Source organism: Pristis pectinata, chromosome 38, assembly GCF_009764475.1.
Source record: "Pristis pectinata isolate sPriPec2 chromosome 38, sPriPec2.1.pri, whole genome shotgun sequence".
Classification (NCBI taxonomy): Eukaryota; Metazoa; Chordata; class Chondrichthyes; order Rhinopristiformes; family Pristidae; genus Pristis; species Pristis pectinata.
In genome coordinates, this window is record NC_067441.1 from 2,899,905 (window position 1) to 2,919,603 (window position 19,699).

Sequence of the window (19,699 nt, forward strand, 5' to 3'; positions counted from 1 at the left end):
TCTGTTGTGGGAGGGGAGGGGAGGGGAAATATAAAGAGAGAGAGAGAGAGAGAGAGAGAGAGGAGGGGAGGGGGGGGGGGAGAGAGAGAGGGGGAGGGGGGAGGGGGAGGGGGAGGGGGGAGGGGGAGGGGAGGGGGGAGGGGGAGGGGGGAGGGGGAGGGGGGAGGGGAGGGGGAGGGGGAGGGGGGAGGGGGAGGGGGAGGGGGAGGGGGAGGGGGAGGGGAGAAGGGGGGAGGGGGAGAAGGGGGGAGGGGAGAAGGGGGAGGGGGAGAAGGGGGGAGGGGGAGAAGGGGGGAGGGGGAGAAGGGGGAGGGGGAGAAGGGGGGAGGGGGAGAAGGGGGGAGGGGGAGAAGGGGGGAGGGGGAGAAGGGGGGAGGGGGAGAAGGGGGGAGGGGAGAAGGGGGGAGGGGAGGAAGGGGGGAGGGGGAGAAGGGGAGGGGGAGAAGGGGGGAGGGGGAGAAGGGGGGAGGGGGAGAAGGGGGAGGGGAGAGGGGGGGAGGAGGGGGAGAGGGGGGGGGAGGGGGTAGGGGGAGCGCGGGGGGCGGGGGAGGGGGAGCGCGGGGGGGCGGGGGAGGAGGAGCGCGGGGGGCGGGGGAGAGGGAGCGCGGGGGGGCGGGGGAGAGGGAGCGCGGGGGGGCGGGGAGAGGGAGCGCGGGGGGGCGGGGGAGAGGGAGCGCGGGGGGGCGGGGGAGAGGGAGCGCGGGGGGGCGGGGGAGAGGGAGCGCGGGGGGGCGGGGGAGAGGGAGCGCGGGGGGCGGGGGATGAGGGAGGCGCGGGGGGGGCGGGGGAGAGGGAGCGCGGGGGGGCGGGGGAGAGGGAGCGCGGGGGGGCGGGGGAGAGGGAGCGCGGGGGGGCGGGGGAGAGGGAGCGCGGGGGGGCGGGGGAGAGGGAGCGCCGGGGGGGCGGGGGAGAGGGAGCGCGGGGGGGCGGGGGAGAGGGAGCGCGGGGGGGCGGGGGAGAGGGAGCGCGGGGGGGCGGGGGAGAGGGAGCGCGCGGGGGGGCGGGGGAGAGGGAGCGCGGGGGGGCGGGGAGAGGGAGCGCGGGGGGGCGGGGGAGAGTGGAGCGCGGGGGGGCGGGGAGAGGGGAGCGCGGGGGGGCGGGGGAGAGGGAGCGCGGGGGGGCGGGGGAGAGGGAGCGCGGGGGGGCGGGGGAGAGGGAGCGCGGGGGGGCGGGGGAGAGGAGCGCGGGGGGGCGGGGGAGAGGGAGGCGCGGGGGGGCGGGGGGAGAGGGAGCGCGGGGGGGCGGGGGAGAGGGAGCGCGGGGGGGGGCGGGGGAGAGGGAGCGCGGGGGGGGCGGGGGAGAGGGAGCGCGGGGGGGGCGGGGGAGAGGGAGCGCGGGGGGGGCGGGGGAGAGGGAGCGCGGGGGGCGGGGGAGAGGGAGCGCGGGGGGCGGGGGACAGGGAGCGCGGGGGGCGGGGGAGAGGGAGGGGGGGGGCGGGGGACAGGGAGGGGGGGGAGGGGGAGAGAGGGGGGGGGAGGGGGGAGAGAGGGGGGGAGGGGGAGAGAGGGGGGGAGGGGGAGAGAGGGGGTGGAGGGGGAGAGAGGGGGGGAGGGGGAGAGAGGGGGGGAGGGGAGAGAGGGGGGGAGGGGGAGAGAGGGGGGGAGGGGGAGAGAGGGGGGGAGGGGGAGAGAGGGGGGAGGGGGAGAGAGAGGGGGGAGGGGAGAGAGAGAGGGGAGGGGGAGAGAGAGAGAGGAGGGGAGAGAGAGAGGAGGGGAGGGAGGGAGAGAGGAGGGGAGGGAGAGAGGAGGGGAGGGAGAGAGGAGGGAGGGAGAGAGGAGGGGAGGGAGAGAGAGAGAGAGAGGAGGGGAGGGAGAGAGAGAGAGAGGAGGGGAGGGAGAGAGAGAGAGAGGAGGGGAGGGAGAGAGAGAGAGAGGAGGGGAGGGAGAGAGAGAGAGAGGAGGGGAGGGAGAGAGAGAGAGAGGAGGGGAGGGAGAGAGAGAGAGAGGAGGGGAGGGAGAGAGAGAGAGAGGAGGGGAGGGAGAGAGAGAGAGAGGAGGGGAGGGAGAGAGAGAGAGAGGAGGGGAGGGAGAGAGAGAGAGAGGAGGGGAGGGAGAGAGAGAGAGAGGAGGGGAGGGAGAGAGAGAGAGAGGAGGGGAGGGAGAGAGAGAGAGAGGAGGGGAGGGAGAGAGAGAGAGAGGAGGGGAGGGAGAGAGAGAGAGAGGAGGGGAGGGAGAGAGAGAGAGAGGAGGGGAGGGAGAGAGAGAGAGAGGAGGGGAGGGAGAGAGAGAGAGAGGAGGGGAGGGAGAGAGAGAGAGAGGAGGGGAGGGAGAGAGAGAGAGAGGAGGGGAGGGAGAGAGAGAGAGAGGAGGGGAGGGAGAGAGAGAGAGAGGAGGGGAGGGAGAGAGAGAGAGAGGAGGGGAGGGAGAGAGAGAGAGAGGAGGGGAGGGAGAGAGAGAGAGAGGAGGGGAGGGAGAGAGAGAGAGGAGGGGAGGGAGAGAGAGAGAGGGGAGGGGAGGGAGAGAGAGAGAGGGGAGGGGAGGGAGAGAGAGAGAGGGGAGGGGAGGGAGAGAGAGAGAGGGGAGGGGAGGGAGAGAGAGAGAGGGGAGGGGAGGGAGAGAGAGAGAGGGAGGGGAGGGAGAGAGAGAGAGGGGAGGGGAGGGAGAGAGAGAGAGGGGAGGGGAGGGAGAGAGAGAGAGGGGAGGGGAGGGAGAGAGAGAGAGGGGAGGGAGGGAGAGAGAGAGAGGGGAGGGGAGGGAGAGAGAGAGAGGGGAGGGGAGGGAGAGAGAGAGAGGGGAGGGGAGGGAGAGAGAGAGAGGGGAGGGGAGGGAGAGAGAGAGAGGGGAGGGGAGGGAGAGAGAGAGAGGGGAGGGGAGGGAGAGAGAGAGAGGGGAGGGAGAGAGAGAGAGAGAGGGGAGGGAGGGAGAGAGAGAGGAGGGGAGGGGGGAGAGAGAGGAGGGGAGGGGGAGAGAGAGAGGAGGGGAGGGGGGAGAGAGAGGAGGGGAGGGGGGAGAGAGAGGAGGGGAGGGGGGGAGAGAGAGAGGAGGGGAGGGGGGGAGAGAGAGAGGAGGGGAGGGGGGGAGAGAGAGAGGAGGGGAGGGGGGGAGAGAGAGAGGAGGGGAGGGGGGAGAGAGAGAGGAGGGGAGGGGGGGAGAGAGAGAGGAGGGGAGGGGGGGAGAGAGAGAGGAGGGGAGGGGGGAGAGAGAGAGGAGGGGAGGGGGGAGAGAGAGAGGAGGGGGGGGGGGAGAGAGAGAGGAGGGGAGGGGGGGAGAGAGAGAGGAGGGGAGGGGGGGAGAGAGAGAGGAGGGAGGGGGGAGAGAGAGAGGAGGGGAGGGGGGAGAGAGAGAGGAGGGGAGGGGGGAGAGAGAGAGGAGGGGAGGGGGGAGAGAGAGAGGAGGGAGGGGGAGAGAGAGAGGAGGGGAGGGGGAGAGAGAGAGGAGGGGAGGGGGAGAGAGAGAGGAGGGGAGGGGGAGAGAGAGAGGAGGGGAGGGGGAGAGAGAGAGGAGGGGAGGGGGAGAGAGAGAGGAGGGGAGGGGGAGAGAGAGAGGAGGGGAGGGGGGGAGAGAGAGGAGGGGAGGGGGAGAGAGAGAGGAGGGGAGGGGGAGAGAGAGAGGAGGGGAGGGGGAGAGAGAGAGGAGGGGAGGGGGAGAGAGAGAGAGGAGGGGAGGGGGAGAGAGAGAGAGGAGGGGAGGGGGGGAGAGAGAGAGAGGAGGGGAGGGGGGGAGAGAGAGAGAGGAGGGGGAGAGAGAGAGAGGAGGGGGAGAGAGAGAGAGGAGGGGGAGAGAGAGAGAGGAGGGGAGAGAGAGAGAGGAGGGGGAGAGAGAGAGAGGAGGGGGAGAGAGAGAGAGGAGGGGGAGAGAGAGAGAGGAGGGGGAGAGAGAGAGAGGAGGGGGAGAGAGAGAGAGGAGGGGGAGAGAGAGAGAGGAGGGGGAGAGAGAGAGAGGAGGGGAGAGAGAGAGAGGGGGAGAGAGAGAGAGGGAGGGGGAGAGAGAGAGAGGAGGGGAGAGAGAGAGAGGAGGGGGAGAGAGAGAGAGGGAGGGGGAGAGAGAGAGGGGAGGGGGAGAGAGAGAGGGGAGGGGGAGAGAGAGAGGGGAGGGGAGAGAGAGAGGGGAGGGGGAGAGAGAGAGGGGAGGGGAGAGAGAGAGGGGAGGGGAGAGAGAGAGGGGAGGGGGAGAGAGAGAGGGGAGGGGGAGAGAGAGAGGGGAGGGGGAGAGAGAGAGGGGAGGGGGAGAGAGAGAGGGGAGGGGGAGAGAGAGAGGGGAGGGGGAGAGAGAGAGGGGAGGGGGAGAGAGAGAGGGGAGGGGGAGAGAGAGAGGGGAGGGGGAGAGAGAGAGGGGAGGGGGAGAGAGAGAGGGGAGGGGGAGAGAGAGAGGGGAGGGGGAGAGAGAGAGGGGAGGGGGAGAGAGAGAGGAGGAGGAGAGGAGAGGAGAGAGGAGGAAGAGAGAGAGAGAGAGAGAGAGAGAACTGTGTATCATTTCCTAATAAGGAAATAACAGGTCGCCCCCTGGGCTCACGCCATACCGGTTGCGAGTTCTTCTCCATATATGGTGATCAGCTCCTCTCCCGGTGCTGTCATTGGCTGCCTGCGCCTTAACACTGGGGTCAAAATAAAAGTTCTCCCGTTCACCCCAAGTCCCCAGTTTGTGACCCTTTCTCCCCGAGTGACCCCATCTCCTTGATGTTTGGGGCAAAAGACGAACGATTTACTTTGAAAGTTACTGAGGTATTTCATCCAGCCCGTCGGACGGGCTCGCATGGAATGCTGGGAGTTGTAGTCCAGCGCTCGATTCGTCGACGTTTTCCTATTTCAACCTCCACTATTTACCATACCCCTGCGGATCAAAGCTAAGGATACCCCCCCCTTTTATTATTTGATTCCAAAAGGGGTTTGGGTAGCAAGTAAAGGCGCAGACAACCATTACCCCCTCCGTGGTCCCAGGGCGTTGCGGACTCACTTTCCCAGAAGGCTCCTGCCGCGGTGCCGCCTGGGATTGCCAGCCCGGCGCCAGCGGACTGGCGCCGCGGCGCACGCTGGGAGCTGTAGTCCAACCACCACACTCCCCAACCCCCCCCCCAACCAAGAGAGCCCAAAACCCGACTGCGAACGCCGCGTAGCTCAACAGCAACGTGCCGGGGACATTCATCCTACACACGTTGCGGGTTAGAGGCGAAGGGGATGGAGGCGGACTGGGAGATATTCCGCGCCGGGGCGCGGGCCGAGGAGCCGAGGCCTGAGGCCCACCCACACGTCACCAAGCCCCGCCCATTGGGCGGGAAAATGGACGAGCTGCGCGCGCATGCGCCCTCCCTTTTTTCTTTATATAAAACAAAGTGAAAAGGGCGGGGACTGACTTCACCCGTTCTTCTCAGTCGGATAACAGTGCGCAGTTTCCTGTTGTCGAGCGGACGCTTGCTGAGCAGACCTTGAGGCGATCCCTTCAGCCGCGGTTGGAAGTTCCTCTTTTTTTCCCGCCCACCTCACAAGAGAACAACATGGTAGGTATTCGTCCGGCTCACCTCCTCTGAGGTAAAACTTCGGTGCGGTCGGAAGGTGGGCCACCGGTCGACGAAGGGCGGCCCTCGCCGGGCGTTGCGGCGAGGCAGAGCCGCCGAGTAAAATGGCGCCGGGGTGCGGGCTGGGGGTGGGGCCGGGAATTCGGTTGCGCGGGGGGGGGGGAGCCGGGCGTGGGGGTTGGGTTCGGTTGCGCGGGGTGGGGGGGGGGAGCCGGGCGTGGGGGTGGGTTCGGTTGCGCGGGGGGTGTGGGAGCCGGGCGTGGGGTGGGTTCGGTTGCGCGGGGTGGAGGGGGAGCCGGGCGTTGGGGTGGGTTCGGTTGCGCGGGGTGGGGGGGGAGCCGGGCGTGGGGGTGGGTTCGGTTGCGCGGGGGAGCCGGGCGTGGGGGTGGGTTCGGTTGTGCGGGGGAAGGGGGAGGGTTAGGAAACCCTGCGAGCTAGCCCGGAGGGGGGGCGGGTTCGGTTGCGCGGGGGGGGGGGAGCCCGGGGTGGGCTCGATTGCGCGGGGGGGGTTGGGGTTCGGTTGCGCGGGGGAGCCGGGGGTTGGGGTTCGGTTGCGTGGGGGAAGGGGGAGGGTTAGGAAACCCTGCGAGCTAGCCCGGAGGGGGGGCGGGTTCGGTTGCGCGGGGGGGGGTTGGGGTTCGGTTGCGCGGGGGAGCCGGGGGTTGGGGTTCGGTTGCGCGGGGGAAGGGGAGGGTTAGGAAACCCCGCGGGCGAGTTCTTTTTCCCTCCACCTCACAGCGCGCGTGCATTGCCCTCACCCCCCTCCCCCCCAAAATTCTGGCGCCTGCGCAGAACAGATACTTGACCCGACGCGCGGGCGCCTCGGGCCGCGTTCTAACTCGGGGCCAAAAAAAAATTAGTGTTTCACATCCTCCTCTCCCCCCATTCTGTTTGCGATCAGTCTCGTTAGTCGGTCGGTTGTGAAATTTTGCAGCGTCTTCCGTCTGGCGATTTTTTTTGCGCTTGAGCTACCCGGCCCCACCCTTTTCTCGCCTCCTGCCCGTTATTTTCTGCGTTCCCTTGTCTTCTGTTGGTGTGGGAAGTGGGAACCTGTTGCAATATTTGCTGGATGTTCACTTTGCGAAAGACCGTTTTATCTTTTTATTTCCTGCAAAATAAAACCCGTCGTCCATTTTGTAGGATTTCTGTCCTAAAACTCGATCTTTGGAATTTTTTTCTATCTCCTGACCTATTTCTTTTTGTACTGCATTTATTTGCTTATTGCGTTTAAATCCCATAGGGTGGTTCTTGAGGTTTTGTTACAATATGTTGCAACATTAATTGAGCGGGCGAAGGAGCACATAGCCGCTATCCAGGAACGTGAGGGATGATCAATTTTGATGATACTTAGTGCTAAATTACAGAGTGAAGGTCTTGACAATTGTATTCTTTGGGTTATTTATTCTTTCACATGTAAACTGTAGACCAACATAAGACTTTCTAGGCAACTAGTCCCACCTTAAGCCTCCACTGCCATTTTATATGTTTGAAATCAATTAATCTCTGCTACATTCCTCCTTCCTCTCCCTTGCTTACCGAGAATCCGTTTATCTCAAACATTTCCCAAGATCCTACTTCCAAAGATTCGTGGCCAACTGGCAAAAATATTGCCTCAATTGTCTGTTGTAAATGGCTGACCCCTTATTTTTAGGTTGCTCTAATCCAGATTCTCCTGCGAGAGAGATGAATCTACATCTGCCTTCAGAATGTTCAAAGGCTCTACTTCCCACTGCTCTTTGAGGATGATTTCTCAAACTTTCATGACAAATGTTAGGCTCATCTATTGTAAATGGGCAACAGTGATCCCCTCAGGATCTTGTTTCAATTAAGTTTCCTCTGACTTGAAACTGCTGTGGATACAGGCCGAGCCTGTCCAATCTTTCAGTCGTGAAACCTGCCCATTCCAGATTAGCCTTGTAAACCTTCTCTGAACTGCTTTTGCAGGATTAGCTTTCTTCCTTGAGAATCAATGCCGCAGTACACGACAGTCAGTGTATGTTGCCTGCTTCCCCTTTTCCTTGTAGCATGTTGCCACTTCCAATAACAACAAGTTGGTCAAGTGCAATCATTCTCTGTTCACTTTGTCTTTCTTACTTGAAATTTTCCAAGTAAGCTAACTAGTTTCATGCTTTGTCTCCCTTTTTGAATAAAGGAGTTATATTTTGTATTCCAATTAATGGAACCTTGAATCTAAGGAATTTTTGAAAAATTCTTAGCACTTGTGAGATCCTATGAAGTAATCCATTCCCCCCCCCAAGTTCCCCATTCTTGGTGCAAAATCTACTTGTTCAATTTAATATACTTGTTTTCCATTAATTCCCCAGCCTTGCTTTCTATAGATTCAGTGCTCAGTTTTTAAAATCTTTCATCTATAGAAACTCTTGCTATTTTTATGCCCTGTACTCTAATTTTTCCATTGTTATTAATGTGTCAGCCATTCTTTACTGTTTTTGTATACCATACTATTATCTCAGCAGATGTATGCTTTTAAGTTTGATACTATTTTTATCTGTTAACGGATGGTGGATCTTCTCCTTGGAATTTTTACTACATACTGGAATATTCTAATGCTAAAAGATCCCAAAAAAGGGATCTTTTTACTTGATCTTGGAATTTGAAAGGTGGAAATGGTTTTTTTTTGGGGGGGTGGGGGAGAAGTTAATGGTGCAGTTAGAACTTTGGGGAGGGGGGTAATTGAGATACAGGCTGGTGGGTGATAGGTTGAAGCGGGTAAGGGAGGGATGATGGACAGATGGAACCAGGTTGGCGAGGGCAATGAGTCGAGGTAACGGGAAGTCGCCTAGAGAAAGGAAATGAGCTCTGAGTGCAACATTGAAAGAGAACAGATTTGAGCATGTGACCGAAATGTTTTATTAATGCAAGTGCAGAGTATACAGAATAAATGGAAGTGCACTTACACATTCAGTCTGGAGTGTTTGACCTGGTTATCAAGACTGAGCCATTGCTGCCAAGACGGATTTAAATGTTATAAGATCTAGGAAAGAAAAGGGAAATTACCAGAGTGGGAGAAGTGACATTGGTGATTAAGGGTGAAATGATTTCATGAGCAGTGTGCATGAGGTAATTGGGCAGAACAACCTTTAGGGATTGAATTACAAAATTGGGAAGGATTTAGGATTTTAATAGGAATTGTGTAGAGGGGCAGCTGTGCAGAGGCAGAAGTTAGACGAGCAGTTTTAGCTTGGGAAAACGTAGTTGATCTGAAGTCTACATTTCTGAATTGTTTAGGTAGCCTTTGGTGTGGGACAATGACAAGCAGCCTATATTAGATTAATAACTGAATTTGACTTGCGGCCAATGAAATGTATAACGTGGTGTTGTAAAGGGAGAAGTGTCAGCAGGTGCCATGGTTTGGTTTAGACTAAAATGCAGTGAGTCAGCATCAAGTGTAAAAGTAATAAAGATCCTGGGTATTGCAGACCTAATTAGTTAAACCATGGAATGAGTTTGTCCTACTGTATCAGTTTCCTTCCAGCAGCAAGAGCTTCTACAAAAATATCCGTTGGTGACAAAAGTGGAACAAAAACGTGGGTCCTGTTTCTGGGAATGTGAGGAACAGCAAAATGTGGTGAAATGTCATCAGAACAATGTGCATAGAACATCTTGCACGAGTATTGAAGTTGGCATATGTTTTGTGATCTTGGTTGGGAAAAGGATTTTGGAAGTGATGTGGTTACATGGAAAATATGACATTGAAAACACAGGAATTGAAGACTTGTTCAACAGCACTTTTAACTGGGGGTGCTCAGTAAACCAAGACCAAAGTGTCCTTGAGTCTGTTCCTTGAGACTAAAGTTGCACATGGCATTTGAGCAAGTTGAGAGGGAACAAGAACTCATTTGGAGTAACATCTTTTGGAAAATTGCCCCTCTGATTAAGGATGGAATGACAGAAGGAATCTGACATTGATTTCTAACAGTAATTTCATTGATGCTGGGTCTCACGAAGGAATCTGAAAGTCCCTTGCCGAGAGTTTAGCCAAAGTTAACTTCACGAGGTTGAAACTATTGACCTGGCTGGGAACTTGGTTGAGGGTCAGTAAATTGGGAGATAACAGTGAGGCGGCCTGATTGGCAGTCTTGGGTATTGTGGCTGCAACTCCACAAATGTTTTGGGATAGGGTGCCATGTATCCTTGTTTATCTCTGATGCAATGACTGGTGGACTGAGGCATTAAATTGCCAAGATATTGCTGGTGTGAGTAACAATGGTGTACTGTTGTCAGTGAAGGAGAATGAGGTCGTGTTGGACTAGAAGTGTTAGAACAGAGTTTTTACTAAACAGTGGAAAGCCAGAACTAAATGGCGATCCAAAGGCACCTTGGGTTCTTGAGTTGTTATGATGCCATTGATGGGTACTGGGTAGAGGGTATTTGGGGTAAAAGTGAGGACAACACCCTGGTTAGGCCACACCTGGATGATTACGAGCATTTATGGACCCTACAACTAGCAGAGTATATTGCCCCTGGAATATGGTGTGATGCAGATTTGTCAGTGATAACTGACCAAGGGTGGGTCGTTTTAAATAAAAAGGAAAGAGTTCATGAGACCAGAGGGATTTGCTTTGTCGACTAATATAAACATTACTGGAACAAAAGTAAAGTTTAGTCGTTATTGTTGTTAAATAAACATTGCCCTAAATAAAGTCATTATTGAAGGTGTTAAACAATGAGGGTCCTGTTGATTGCAATGGCTATCATTTGGGGAAAATTGCCTGTTATTTTGTAACATTTGGAAATGAGGCTGAAATTTTAGTTGTCCTATGTGTATAATTCACAGGGGATTGTATGGTTTCAGGATATTTCAGAAATGCTGATTTGTAGGGGGTTTAGTTAACTTGGGGAAACTTGATTACAATGTGATGTTGTCAGTTTTCAGATTTGTAGGTCTGTGATTTTCTGCAATTTGCCACCAGCACTACAGGGCCATGTGATGCAATGCCCTTCCTGTAGGCATCCTATTTCCTGCTGTGCCATGTAATGCCACTAGCAGTCTTAAATCAAAACCCTTTGCAAGTGCAGTTAACGTATGGTGGGGAGTATGAGAAAGTATTCTTCAATTAAAAGCACTTTCAGGGCTTCAATGTGCTCGCTTGTGGCTGGGAGAGGGAAGGTGGCCTGCTTGGGTAAGTGGAATTTGGTGACTTGAAACTAGAAACTTTCAAACAAGCTGAAGGTGCCGTCAGTCACTGGGTCGTGCAGAGGCAGGCAGGCTGTGTGCAGCTTTGGGGCTTTTATGTAAGCGTTTCTGCTGAGCCTTCTATTCTGATGATGCTCTTCCCCATTCTTTGTATGACCATAGGTCTACTTTTAACATGCAAAGTGATAGCACAAGAATGCTAAGTCCTGTTGTACAAGTGAATATGCTGTTTTTCTTGAGTGTTGGGGGCTGACTGCTTAGTGTCTAAAATTGAGGGGTAGGTGGTATTGTTTCAGGGTGGAAATGTCATAAGGCACAGGTTTAAGGTGAGAGGGGGAAGTTTAAGGGGGATTTGCAAGGCAAGTTTCTTTTTTATGGTAGGTGCCTGAGAATGTGCTGCCTGGGGAGGTGAACAAAGCAGGTATGTGAGCAGGCAAAGGATAAAGGATACTAACTGTGCAGGCAGATGGAATTTAGATTGGCATCTTGGTGCAGATGATGTGGGCCATAGCACTTGTTGCGTAGTGTTCATTGCCAAAGGAATAGTGGGCAGCAATTGTACTCCGTTCTTGTAATCTTGGCTGGCCATTGGTTCTTGGGCATTCTCAAACCTACAGCTCTCTGATCTGATGTCTGGCTTGTGCCCTTTCCCTTGGTGGGCCTCTTGACTTGGCTAACTTCCTTCTAGGTGTTACTGATGAAGAATGTTTTAATGCCAAGTTTAGATCATTATTGCAAATTGGTGCATGAGGTTTGTGACTTGTTACAAATGTTACTGGAATGCTGGGCAAGTTAAGCTGTATGTTGAAAATGTCTTCAAACAATGAAGCAATTATAGTAATAGTTGACATTTTCTAAATCCAAGTTAAAATTGAAACATTCTGTCCCTGAAGTGATGAATTTTTTGACCTAATATGGCTATCGTGAAAGCTCTATCACGGGGTGTGGTTACAGCATGTCACTCAAGCTGGCTTTATTGAAACTTTTTACTTGTAAATTCTTATTTCCCTTGTACACAAGTTAAAAGTCAACAAAGGGAAAATGTTTGTGTCAACATATTCTTGATGTCTCCAAATTTATTGTTAATAAACTCTGTAATGAAAGTGAATTTGCTCATTGCCTCACACCCAGCAAATCAGTGAAGTGGATGCACAAATCTTTCAGTGATATTGCAGAACACAGATTCAGCCCAGAGTCCTTGCCAGCTGGGGTTGTTCAGGAGTGCCCAGTGTTTGCAGATGAGATGTATATGATTTGGTTTTAACCCTTTGTATACTTGTTGGATCACATTCAGTGCTGTTCTGACTTGCTGCATTATAATTACAAGGGAATATTTTGTTCCTTAATTATTCAGCATACCTCCTAAACTTTTGTTTTAATTGAGCATGCCAGTGCTTGACTAGAACAATTGATGTTTCCAACAGATGAGTGGATGCTGAAGGCTATATGCACAACTGGGCCAGATCTCTTCCAGCAATGGCTCCATGCAGGCACAAGTACACTCTTCCCTGTTCACTCCAGCTTGAATGTATTGTCGTCTGGTCTATTAATAAAGGTGGAAATTACTGCCAAATTTATAAAACATCAGTATAATATGACTTAATTCCGGGCACCACTCAGGATGGATGTTAAGGCCATGGAAATGGTGCAGGGGAGATTGGGCGGCACGGTAGTGTAGTGGTTAGTGTAACGCTATTACAGTGCCAGCAACCTGGGTTCAATTCCCACCGCTGTCTGTAAGGAGTTTGTACGTTCTCAGTGTCTGTGTGGGTTTCTTCTGGGTGCTCTGGTTTCCTCCCACATTCCAAAGGCATACAGGTTAGGAAGTTGTGGGCATGCTATGTTGGTGCTGGAAGTGTGGCGACACTTGTGGGCTGCCCCCAGCACATTCTCAGTAATGGGGGAAAAAGATGCATTTGACTGTGTGTTTCAACGTACATGCGACAAAATGCTGATCACTTCATCTGTAATAGAAACTGATTCCAATAGTAGGAGAGTCACAAACATAAGATAAAATCTTGGGCAGCAGGGAACTGAGATTTGGACTAGTGTCTGAAAGGATTGAAGCAGAATCAACTTTCAAGTTAATTTCATAATACAGCACAAGTGTTCATCTGTGCCTGGGTTGTGACTTCAAAGCTCATATTTGCATCTTTTGTGCATGTGAGTTTTAATAGTCTGCCTGTTCTAGGGTGTAATGTGAATATATGTTCTTACTCCAAGCTATTGCCTTAAATTCCAGTGACACACTGCAAAAACATGAGGCTGGTCTATATGTACTTCCATTGTATGGTTCCTGGTGTCCAATGGGAACTGGGCATGCAGCAGTTGTGGCTTCTGCCTTTGGTTAGCATTACTAGTTGTGTATAATGTAATATGGGGCTTCCCATTGTGAATGTAGCATTTCAAATGCATCAGTGCTGTGATTTGGCCTCTGCTTGCTCAGTAACTAGATTATGCAACATCACATGAATTCATCCAGCCTATTGTGCCTCTGCTCCAAAAATATCTCTGAACAACCCCCTTCCCCTGCCCTTGTCTCCAGAGCCTGGTAAACCTTTCCCTTCAAGTATTTATCTAATTGCCTTCTGAAAATTGTTTTTGGATCCTTTTAATTAGCATGTTCCAGATCATAAGTGTCATTCCTGGTGTCTTTTATATATCCATTAACTGTAGCATGTACTCTCAATGTTACCTTTCCCACTTGGCTTTGTCACTGTAATGTTTTGATTGTATAAGCATAATCTTTCTGTCCCTATTTGCTCAAATCAGTGCAATTGACCACATGTTTTTAATCTTTTCACAGTCATCTGGTGTAAAAGTCTGTGACAGTGTCATTGAGTGCTTCACTAATATGAAGGTACGCAAGATGTGCAGCAAGGAGGAAGGCAAGAAGCGGAAGAAGGCAGTCCTATTAGTACTGAATGATTCTCAGGAGTTGATCGTTTTGGACAAAAAGAAGGAGATCCTCAGCGGTGATCTGATGGACGGCACAATTACAGATGCATTACAGGTCTTTGCTGAGATGCTTCCGAAGAATGGCTGCTGCTATGCTCTCTTTGACCTATCCTATGAGACAAAAGAGTCCAAGAAGGAGGAGTTGGTTTTTATTCATTGGTAAGTATTTTTAATTATTATTTGAGAACAAAAAAGGAGTAGGGGTTGGTTAAATGGATACTGGAGCTTTCTCTACCTTTTAGCAAGGTCTTTGGTTCCACTTTTCTAATGAATCCTCCTATCCCTGAATTCCCTTGAATTTGCACAAAGTTTAGTCATGGAGACTTAAGAAACTGCATGTGATGGAATCTGGAGCATCAACCATCTGCTGGAGAAAACTAGGTCAAGCAGTATCTTTGGTTTTTGGTGGGGGAAATTGTTGATGTTTTACATCAGATGCAGGGTTTTGACCCTGAATTTGACAATTTCTTTTCCCCTCCACAGATGCTACTCGACTTGCTGAGTTCCTCCCAGCAGATTGTTCCTGGTCATTCTTGGGTGTGAATCTCAAAAGATTAGGAGTCCTAGCTGTGTGACTTGTGTCCATGCTGTGAGGGAGCACACTTTTACAGCAGCTATCCTTTCAATCCCCTTAGTGGTCTCCATCGCACTGGACAATAACAAGCTATTTGTCTCAAAAGTTCACTCCTGTTTCTTAGTTCAACCTAATATCAGTAGATTGAACTAGAAATCTTTTCTGCAGTAAAGTTGTCCTATTGGAATTGGATAACCAAGCTCTTCATTGTAAGGCTATAACTAATTTTCATGAATTACTGCTCTCTTAAGAAGGCATTCTGCTCAGTCTGTGATCTTCACTACCTTCCATTTGTCTGTTAGTTGTGCAGACATGTCATCCAATAGTAGTATACAGTCTGGACAAAGGAGGGAGATCCGTTGTTATTAGTGGCAAACATTTGATCCAGTGATGAAGAAACAGCACTTGGTGTTTTCAAGTCAGGATGGTGTGCGTCTGCAGTGACCTGCAGGTGGTGGCATTATTGCATGGAGGTTGTGGGTTTGGCATGTGCTGTGGAAGAAACTTTGATTAACTGTTGCAAGCCCTGTGCACTGATTGCAGTGTTGCTTGATGTGCATCAGGCAGGCTGTTTTGTCCTGAATGGAATTGGGCTTTCTTGTTGGTGTTGCCTGCATGAGCATGTTTCATCAAACTCTTAGTGTGCTGGTGGGAGGAGGGGGTGGAGCTGAAGTACCCAGTGATCCTTAGTGAAACTTCCCAGTCTGAGAGTGGGGATGAAATGCTTGAGCAAATGACCTGTTTCTTGGTGTTGTCCTAGTCTTCTGGGAGGGAAGGTGGAGAAGCTCTTCAAAAGTTTTCTAGGTAAGTCTTGCTGACTTTGCCTCTAATTTGTTTCTGGTGTTTGTATCAGTGTTGTAATGAGATCTGGATCCAAATGGTCCTGGCCAAACCAACACTGAGAATCAATGATGCAACTTGATGGGGCCAGTGATTGGGAGTGGATTCATCAGGCAGAAGTTAGCTCTGCGTTGTGTGGACTAGACAGACCCAGCAATCATAGGGTGCTGCCCTTGGTTAGAGGGAGGGCTACTCTGAACCACAAGTCTTGATCACTGCAGCTGAGATTGTCATCTGGCTCTTTTGACTGTTGTATGTAGTACTTTGTTTCCTGGCTTGATGTGGAGAGAGTTGGATTATTTGAAGATTGTAACAATACAATTCTGATGGCCCACAGTGTCTTCAGAATGTCCTGTTTCAAATTTACTCTTTCAGCAAAGTGACAGAAGTGAACATAGAGCCTTCTTGGAACAACAATGGGAGGGGGGGGGGGGGCTCATGAGGTATTCGCATATGGAAGGACTGAAGATGTGTTGATGCCGGAGTTACTGTCCATGGAACAGAACCCCCTGTCAGAGTTGGATAATCCCTAATGAGCCTGGCTCCTTAAAGCAAGCCCAGTATGAGTCTGCTTCACTGAGGCACTTCCTCTGGGCAGGGGTGAATGGTGCTGGTTAAAACACAGATCTCAAGGTTCTGGGGCAGAAGAAGGATAAGAGAAATGCCTTGCATGTGGTCTTTAGTTTAAAATTCAGACACTTGTTCTGGATCATGTGCTATCTGCCTGGGACAGGATTTGTTACAGCAGCATGTTTGATATTTACAAAGTTACTGGAATATGGGAAATTAATGGTCTGTTTGAATCTGGTTTTAACTTTGTAAATGAACAGATAATTATGATGCTGTGTGATTACAGTGGACTTGTGGATATGGCTGCTGTAAGGTGCCTGGCCTGTCATTTGGCTTCAGTTACGATTCTCTGACTGAACTGGTGAATAGCCATTTGGGATGTGCTCCACAAGTGGTTGAAATGATGGTTGTTTTTCCTGTGCCTTACACTTGTTTCATCTCATCAGGAATCCAGATGCTGCAACTGTCAAGGATAAGATGGTCTATGCCAGTAGCGCAGACGCATTGAGGAAGAAGATTATAGGTATAGTGCTTTTCTCTTGCCTCTTCTTTTGTTTCTGAATGACCAATCAGGCCACTGGATCTGTACAGTGCCCTGGGCAATCCCATTCTCCCAGTCGTTTTCTTGTAAACCTGTTACACTCCACCCCAACTACACTCGGGGCAATTTACAATGAATTAACCTAATGGCCAGCGTATCTTAAATTTGGGAGCACTGGGGGAAACCCACATGATTTGCGGGGAGAATGTGCAGACTCCATGGATGCGCGCACAGCTGGGTCACTGGAGCTGCAAAACACCTTCAAACGGAAGTTATGATAGGGTACAGGAACTGTGGTGTACAAAGGCTGTAATAAATCTAGTCAAGAAGGAAAAAAGCTTACGAAAGGTTTAGAGAGCTTAGGTAATGTTAGAGATCTGGAAGATTAAGGCTAACAGGAAGGAGCTTAAGAAGGAAATTAGGAGAGCCAGAAGGGGCTTCACTATGGAAAAGGATCTTGGGGATTGTAGTGATGGCTTGCAGCAGACAGAAAAGCTTGAACATGTAGATATTAAGAAAGAGGATGTGCTGGAGCTTTTGGAAAACATCAAGTTGGACAAGTCACTGGGACCAGATGAGATTTACCCCAGGCTACTGTGGGAGGCGAGGGATGAGATTGCAGAGCCTCTGGCAATGATCTTTGCATCATTGATGGGGACGGGAGAGGTTCCAGAGTATTGGAGGGTTGTGGATGTCGTTCCTTTATTCAAGAAAGGGAGTAGAGATAGCCCAGGAAATTATAGACCAGTGAGTCTTACATCAGTGGTTGGCAAGTTGAAGGAGAAGATCCTGAGAGGCAGGATTTATGAACATTTGGAAAGGTATAATATTAGGAGTAGTCAGCACAGCTTTGTCAAGGGCAGGTCCTGCCTTACGAGCCACAGAAGGCAAGAGTGGTTGTTGACGGGTCATATTCTGCATGGAGGTCAGTGACCAGTGGTGTGCCTTGGGGATCTGTTCTGGGACCCTTACTCTTAGTGATTTTTTTATAAATGACCCGGATGAGGAAGTGGAGGGATGGGTTAGTAAGTTTGCTGATGACACAAAGGTTGGAGGTGTTTTGGATACTGTGGAGGGATGTCAGAGGTTACAGTGGGACATAGGATGTGAAAATGGGCTGAGAAGTGGCAGATAGAGTTCAACCCAGATAAGTGTGAAGTGGTTCATTTTGGTAGGTCAAATATGATGGCATAGTATTAATAGTAAGACTCTTGGCAGTGTGGAAGATCAGAGGGACCTTGGGGTCTGAATCCATAGGATGCTCAAAGCAGCTGCGCAGGTTGACTCTGGTTAAGAAGGCATACGGTGTATTGTCCTTCATCAATCAGGGAATCGAATTTAGGAGCCAAGAGGTAATGTTGCAGCTATATAGGACCCTGGTCAGACCCCACTTGGAGTACTGTGCTCAGTTCTGGTCACCTCACTACAGGAAGGATGTGGAAGCCATAGAAAGGGGGCAGAGGAGATTTACAAGGATGCTGCCTGGAATGTGGAGCATGCCTTATGAAAACAGGTTGAGTGAACTTGGTCTTTTCTCCTTGGAGCGACAGAGGATGAGGGGGACCTGATAGAGGTATATAAGATGATGAGAGGCATTGATCGGATAGTCAGAGGCTTTTTCCCAGGGCTGAAATGGTTGCCACAAGAGGATACAGGTTTAAGGTGCTGGGGAGTAGGTACAGAGGAGATGTCAGGGGTAAGTCTTTTACTCCGAGAGTGGTGAGTGTGTGGAATGGGCTGCCGGCAACGGTGGTGGAGGTGGATACGATAGGGTCTTTTAAGAGACTGTTGGATAGGTACATGGAGCTTAGAAAAATAGAGGGCTTGTGGGTAAGCCTAGTAATTTCTAAGGTAGGGACATGTTCAGCACAGCTTCGTGGGCTGAAGGGCCTGTATCGTGCTGTAGGTTTTCTGTTTCTTTACCTGCTACACTGCTGCCCTGAAATATTCCATTCCCTTGGGGGCCTTTGCTTGTAATAATGTGAGCTTGGCTAGTAAGTACAGTACAAATGGGCACAGTAATTTGAGCAGGGATGAGCATTAAAGATCACACACTTGATGCTGGGTAATGGGTTCCCTGCATATCATGAAGCAATTGTTCTGTTTTTTTTTGGGGGGGGGGGGTTGGTGTAGAATCTCAGTGGGTTGAAACAGATTTTGTGAGTCTAATGTACACAAGCCAGTTTCGAGGAGCTGAAATACCCATACAGCAAAGGTTCAGACACTGCAGCCCTGTCCTTGCCTGTCATGTTGTGCTGCTCTGATTGGCCCACCCTGCCTGCAATTTTGTTTTCATGTTCTGATTTGACTTGCAATGGCTGAACTTTATTGAACTTGTCTGTTTGCTTTGCAGGGATCAAGCATGAATGGCAAATAACATCCTTGGAGGATTTACTAGATGTTAACGTGTGGGCTGAAAAGCTGGGGCAGAATGTGGTTTCTGTGGAATGTCGTAAAGTTGAGCTACAGTGTCATTAAAAGTCTTGCCCTGTTTTTGTTCTTTGGCCTACTAAATACCTTCAGTTTGTACACATGTCTCTGACTCCCTCTGATGCTTGCTTTAAGCCTATTTGTGATTGGGACCAGTTATTTAAAGGGCAGCTGTACCAGTTATCAGTACAAGGGAGTTCTGTGAGTGGAACTTGCTGCCAAATTTCTTTGCATAACCAAGCCTGGATATATGTAGAACAAATTTCAATGAAGGGGTAATCAATGAATGTCAAATTTATTAAGTAAAAAAAACAACCAAACATTGACATCCTAATTGTCTTGCTAAACCATTCCTTGAGAGTGTGCAGTGAATTTTGTCCAGGCACTCTTGAGTTTGTCTGGGGTGGTTACTGGACAATTTTTAGACCCTTGTAATCAGCATTTAACAATTCTCTAATGAAAACCTGTCTCTCATTAGAACTCTTCCTGCAGATCATTCAATGTGTAATTCATATTTTGTAAGCATTTCTAATGTTTTAACAAGATTTACAGCAGTTGTCAACATTGTAATCGCTCACTGCATGTATGTGATCAAATTTTCATTGCTTTTGGGGGGGGGGGGCATGGAAAGGGGTTACTGCCAATTCAGAGGGTGGTTTGAATCAGTGTCTTGTGAATGGTTAATAGTTCGAAAAACAAACCCCTGACTTGCTAATGTGGAAGTGGCCCCATTAACCATCTAAATAAAATTTGCAGTCAATATTTTGTCTTTTTTTTTCAATTTTGAGCACTGCAGCACCATGGTGTGAATCAAAGACACCAATCACACAGTTGGGGTGTGGGTTTGCAAGTAAAGCAAAGTGTTAGAAATAAACCCCAGTTCTGTAGGGAATGGTCTTTTTCTCAGAGTGGAGGGTATAAGTTTTTTGGGGGGGGGGGGTGGGGGTGGTAGAGAAAGGAGTTTAAAGATGTGCAAAGCTGTGTTTTTAATATAGAAACAGTGTAAGTGTCTAGAGTACTATCATGGGAGCTGGTAGAACCAGATATAGTAATGCTTGAGGCATTTAGATGGGCAATAGATATGTGGGCAGATGGGAGTGGTTAGATTGGAGGAGAGCCAATATCCCAGCAGGGAGATCTGCGAGTGTGACTTGATGTTTAAACTAGTCTGGCGGGG

At 51.2% G+C, this 19,699-nt stretch overlaps 1 protein-coding gene across 1 annotated transcript; it reads left to right on the top strand.

Moving 5' to 3' along the window:
• The first annotated feature begins 5,265 nt into the window (after positions 1-5,265).
• On the top strand, positions 5,266-19,282 carry LOC127587033 (cofilin-2-like). Its single transcript, XM_052045176.1, has 4 exons — positions 5,266-5,433; positions 13,416-13,726; positions 15,998-16,074; positions 18,446-19,282. Exons 1-4 carry the CDS (start codon positions 5,431-5,433, stop codon positions 18,568-18,570), a joined length of 516 nt encoding a protein of 171 aa, XP_051901136.1. The 5' UTR covers positions 5,266-5,430; the 3' UTR covers positions 18,571-19,282.
• Positions 19,283-19,699: the final 417 nt, after the last annotated feature.

Excerpts from the sequence above, each read along its gene's own strand:
- LOC127587033 (XM_052045176.1), top strand. Across the intron at positions 13,727-15,997 it reads GAGTTGGTTTTTATTCATTG|GAATCCAGATGCTGCAACTG; the intron begins GTAAGTATTTTT and ends TCATCTCATCAG. Across the intron at positions 16,075-18,445 it reads ATTGAGGAAGAAGATTATAG|GGATCAAGCATGAATGGCAA; the intron begins GTATAGTGCTTT and ends TTTGCTTTGCAG.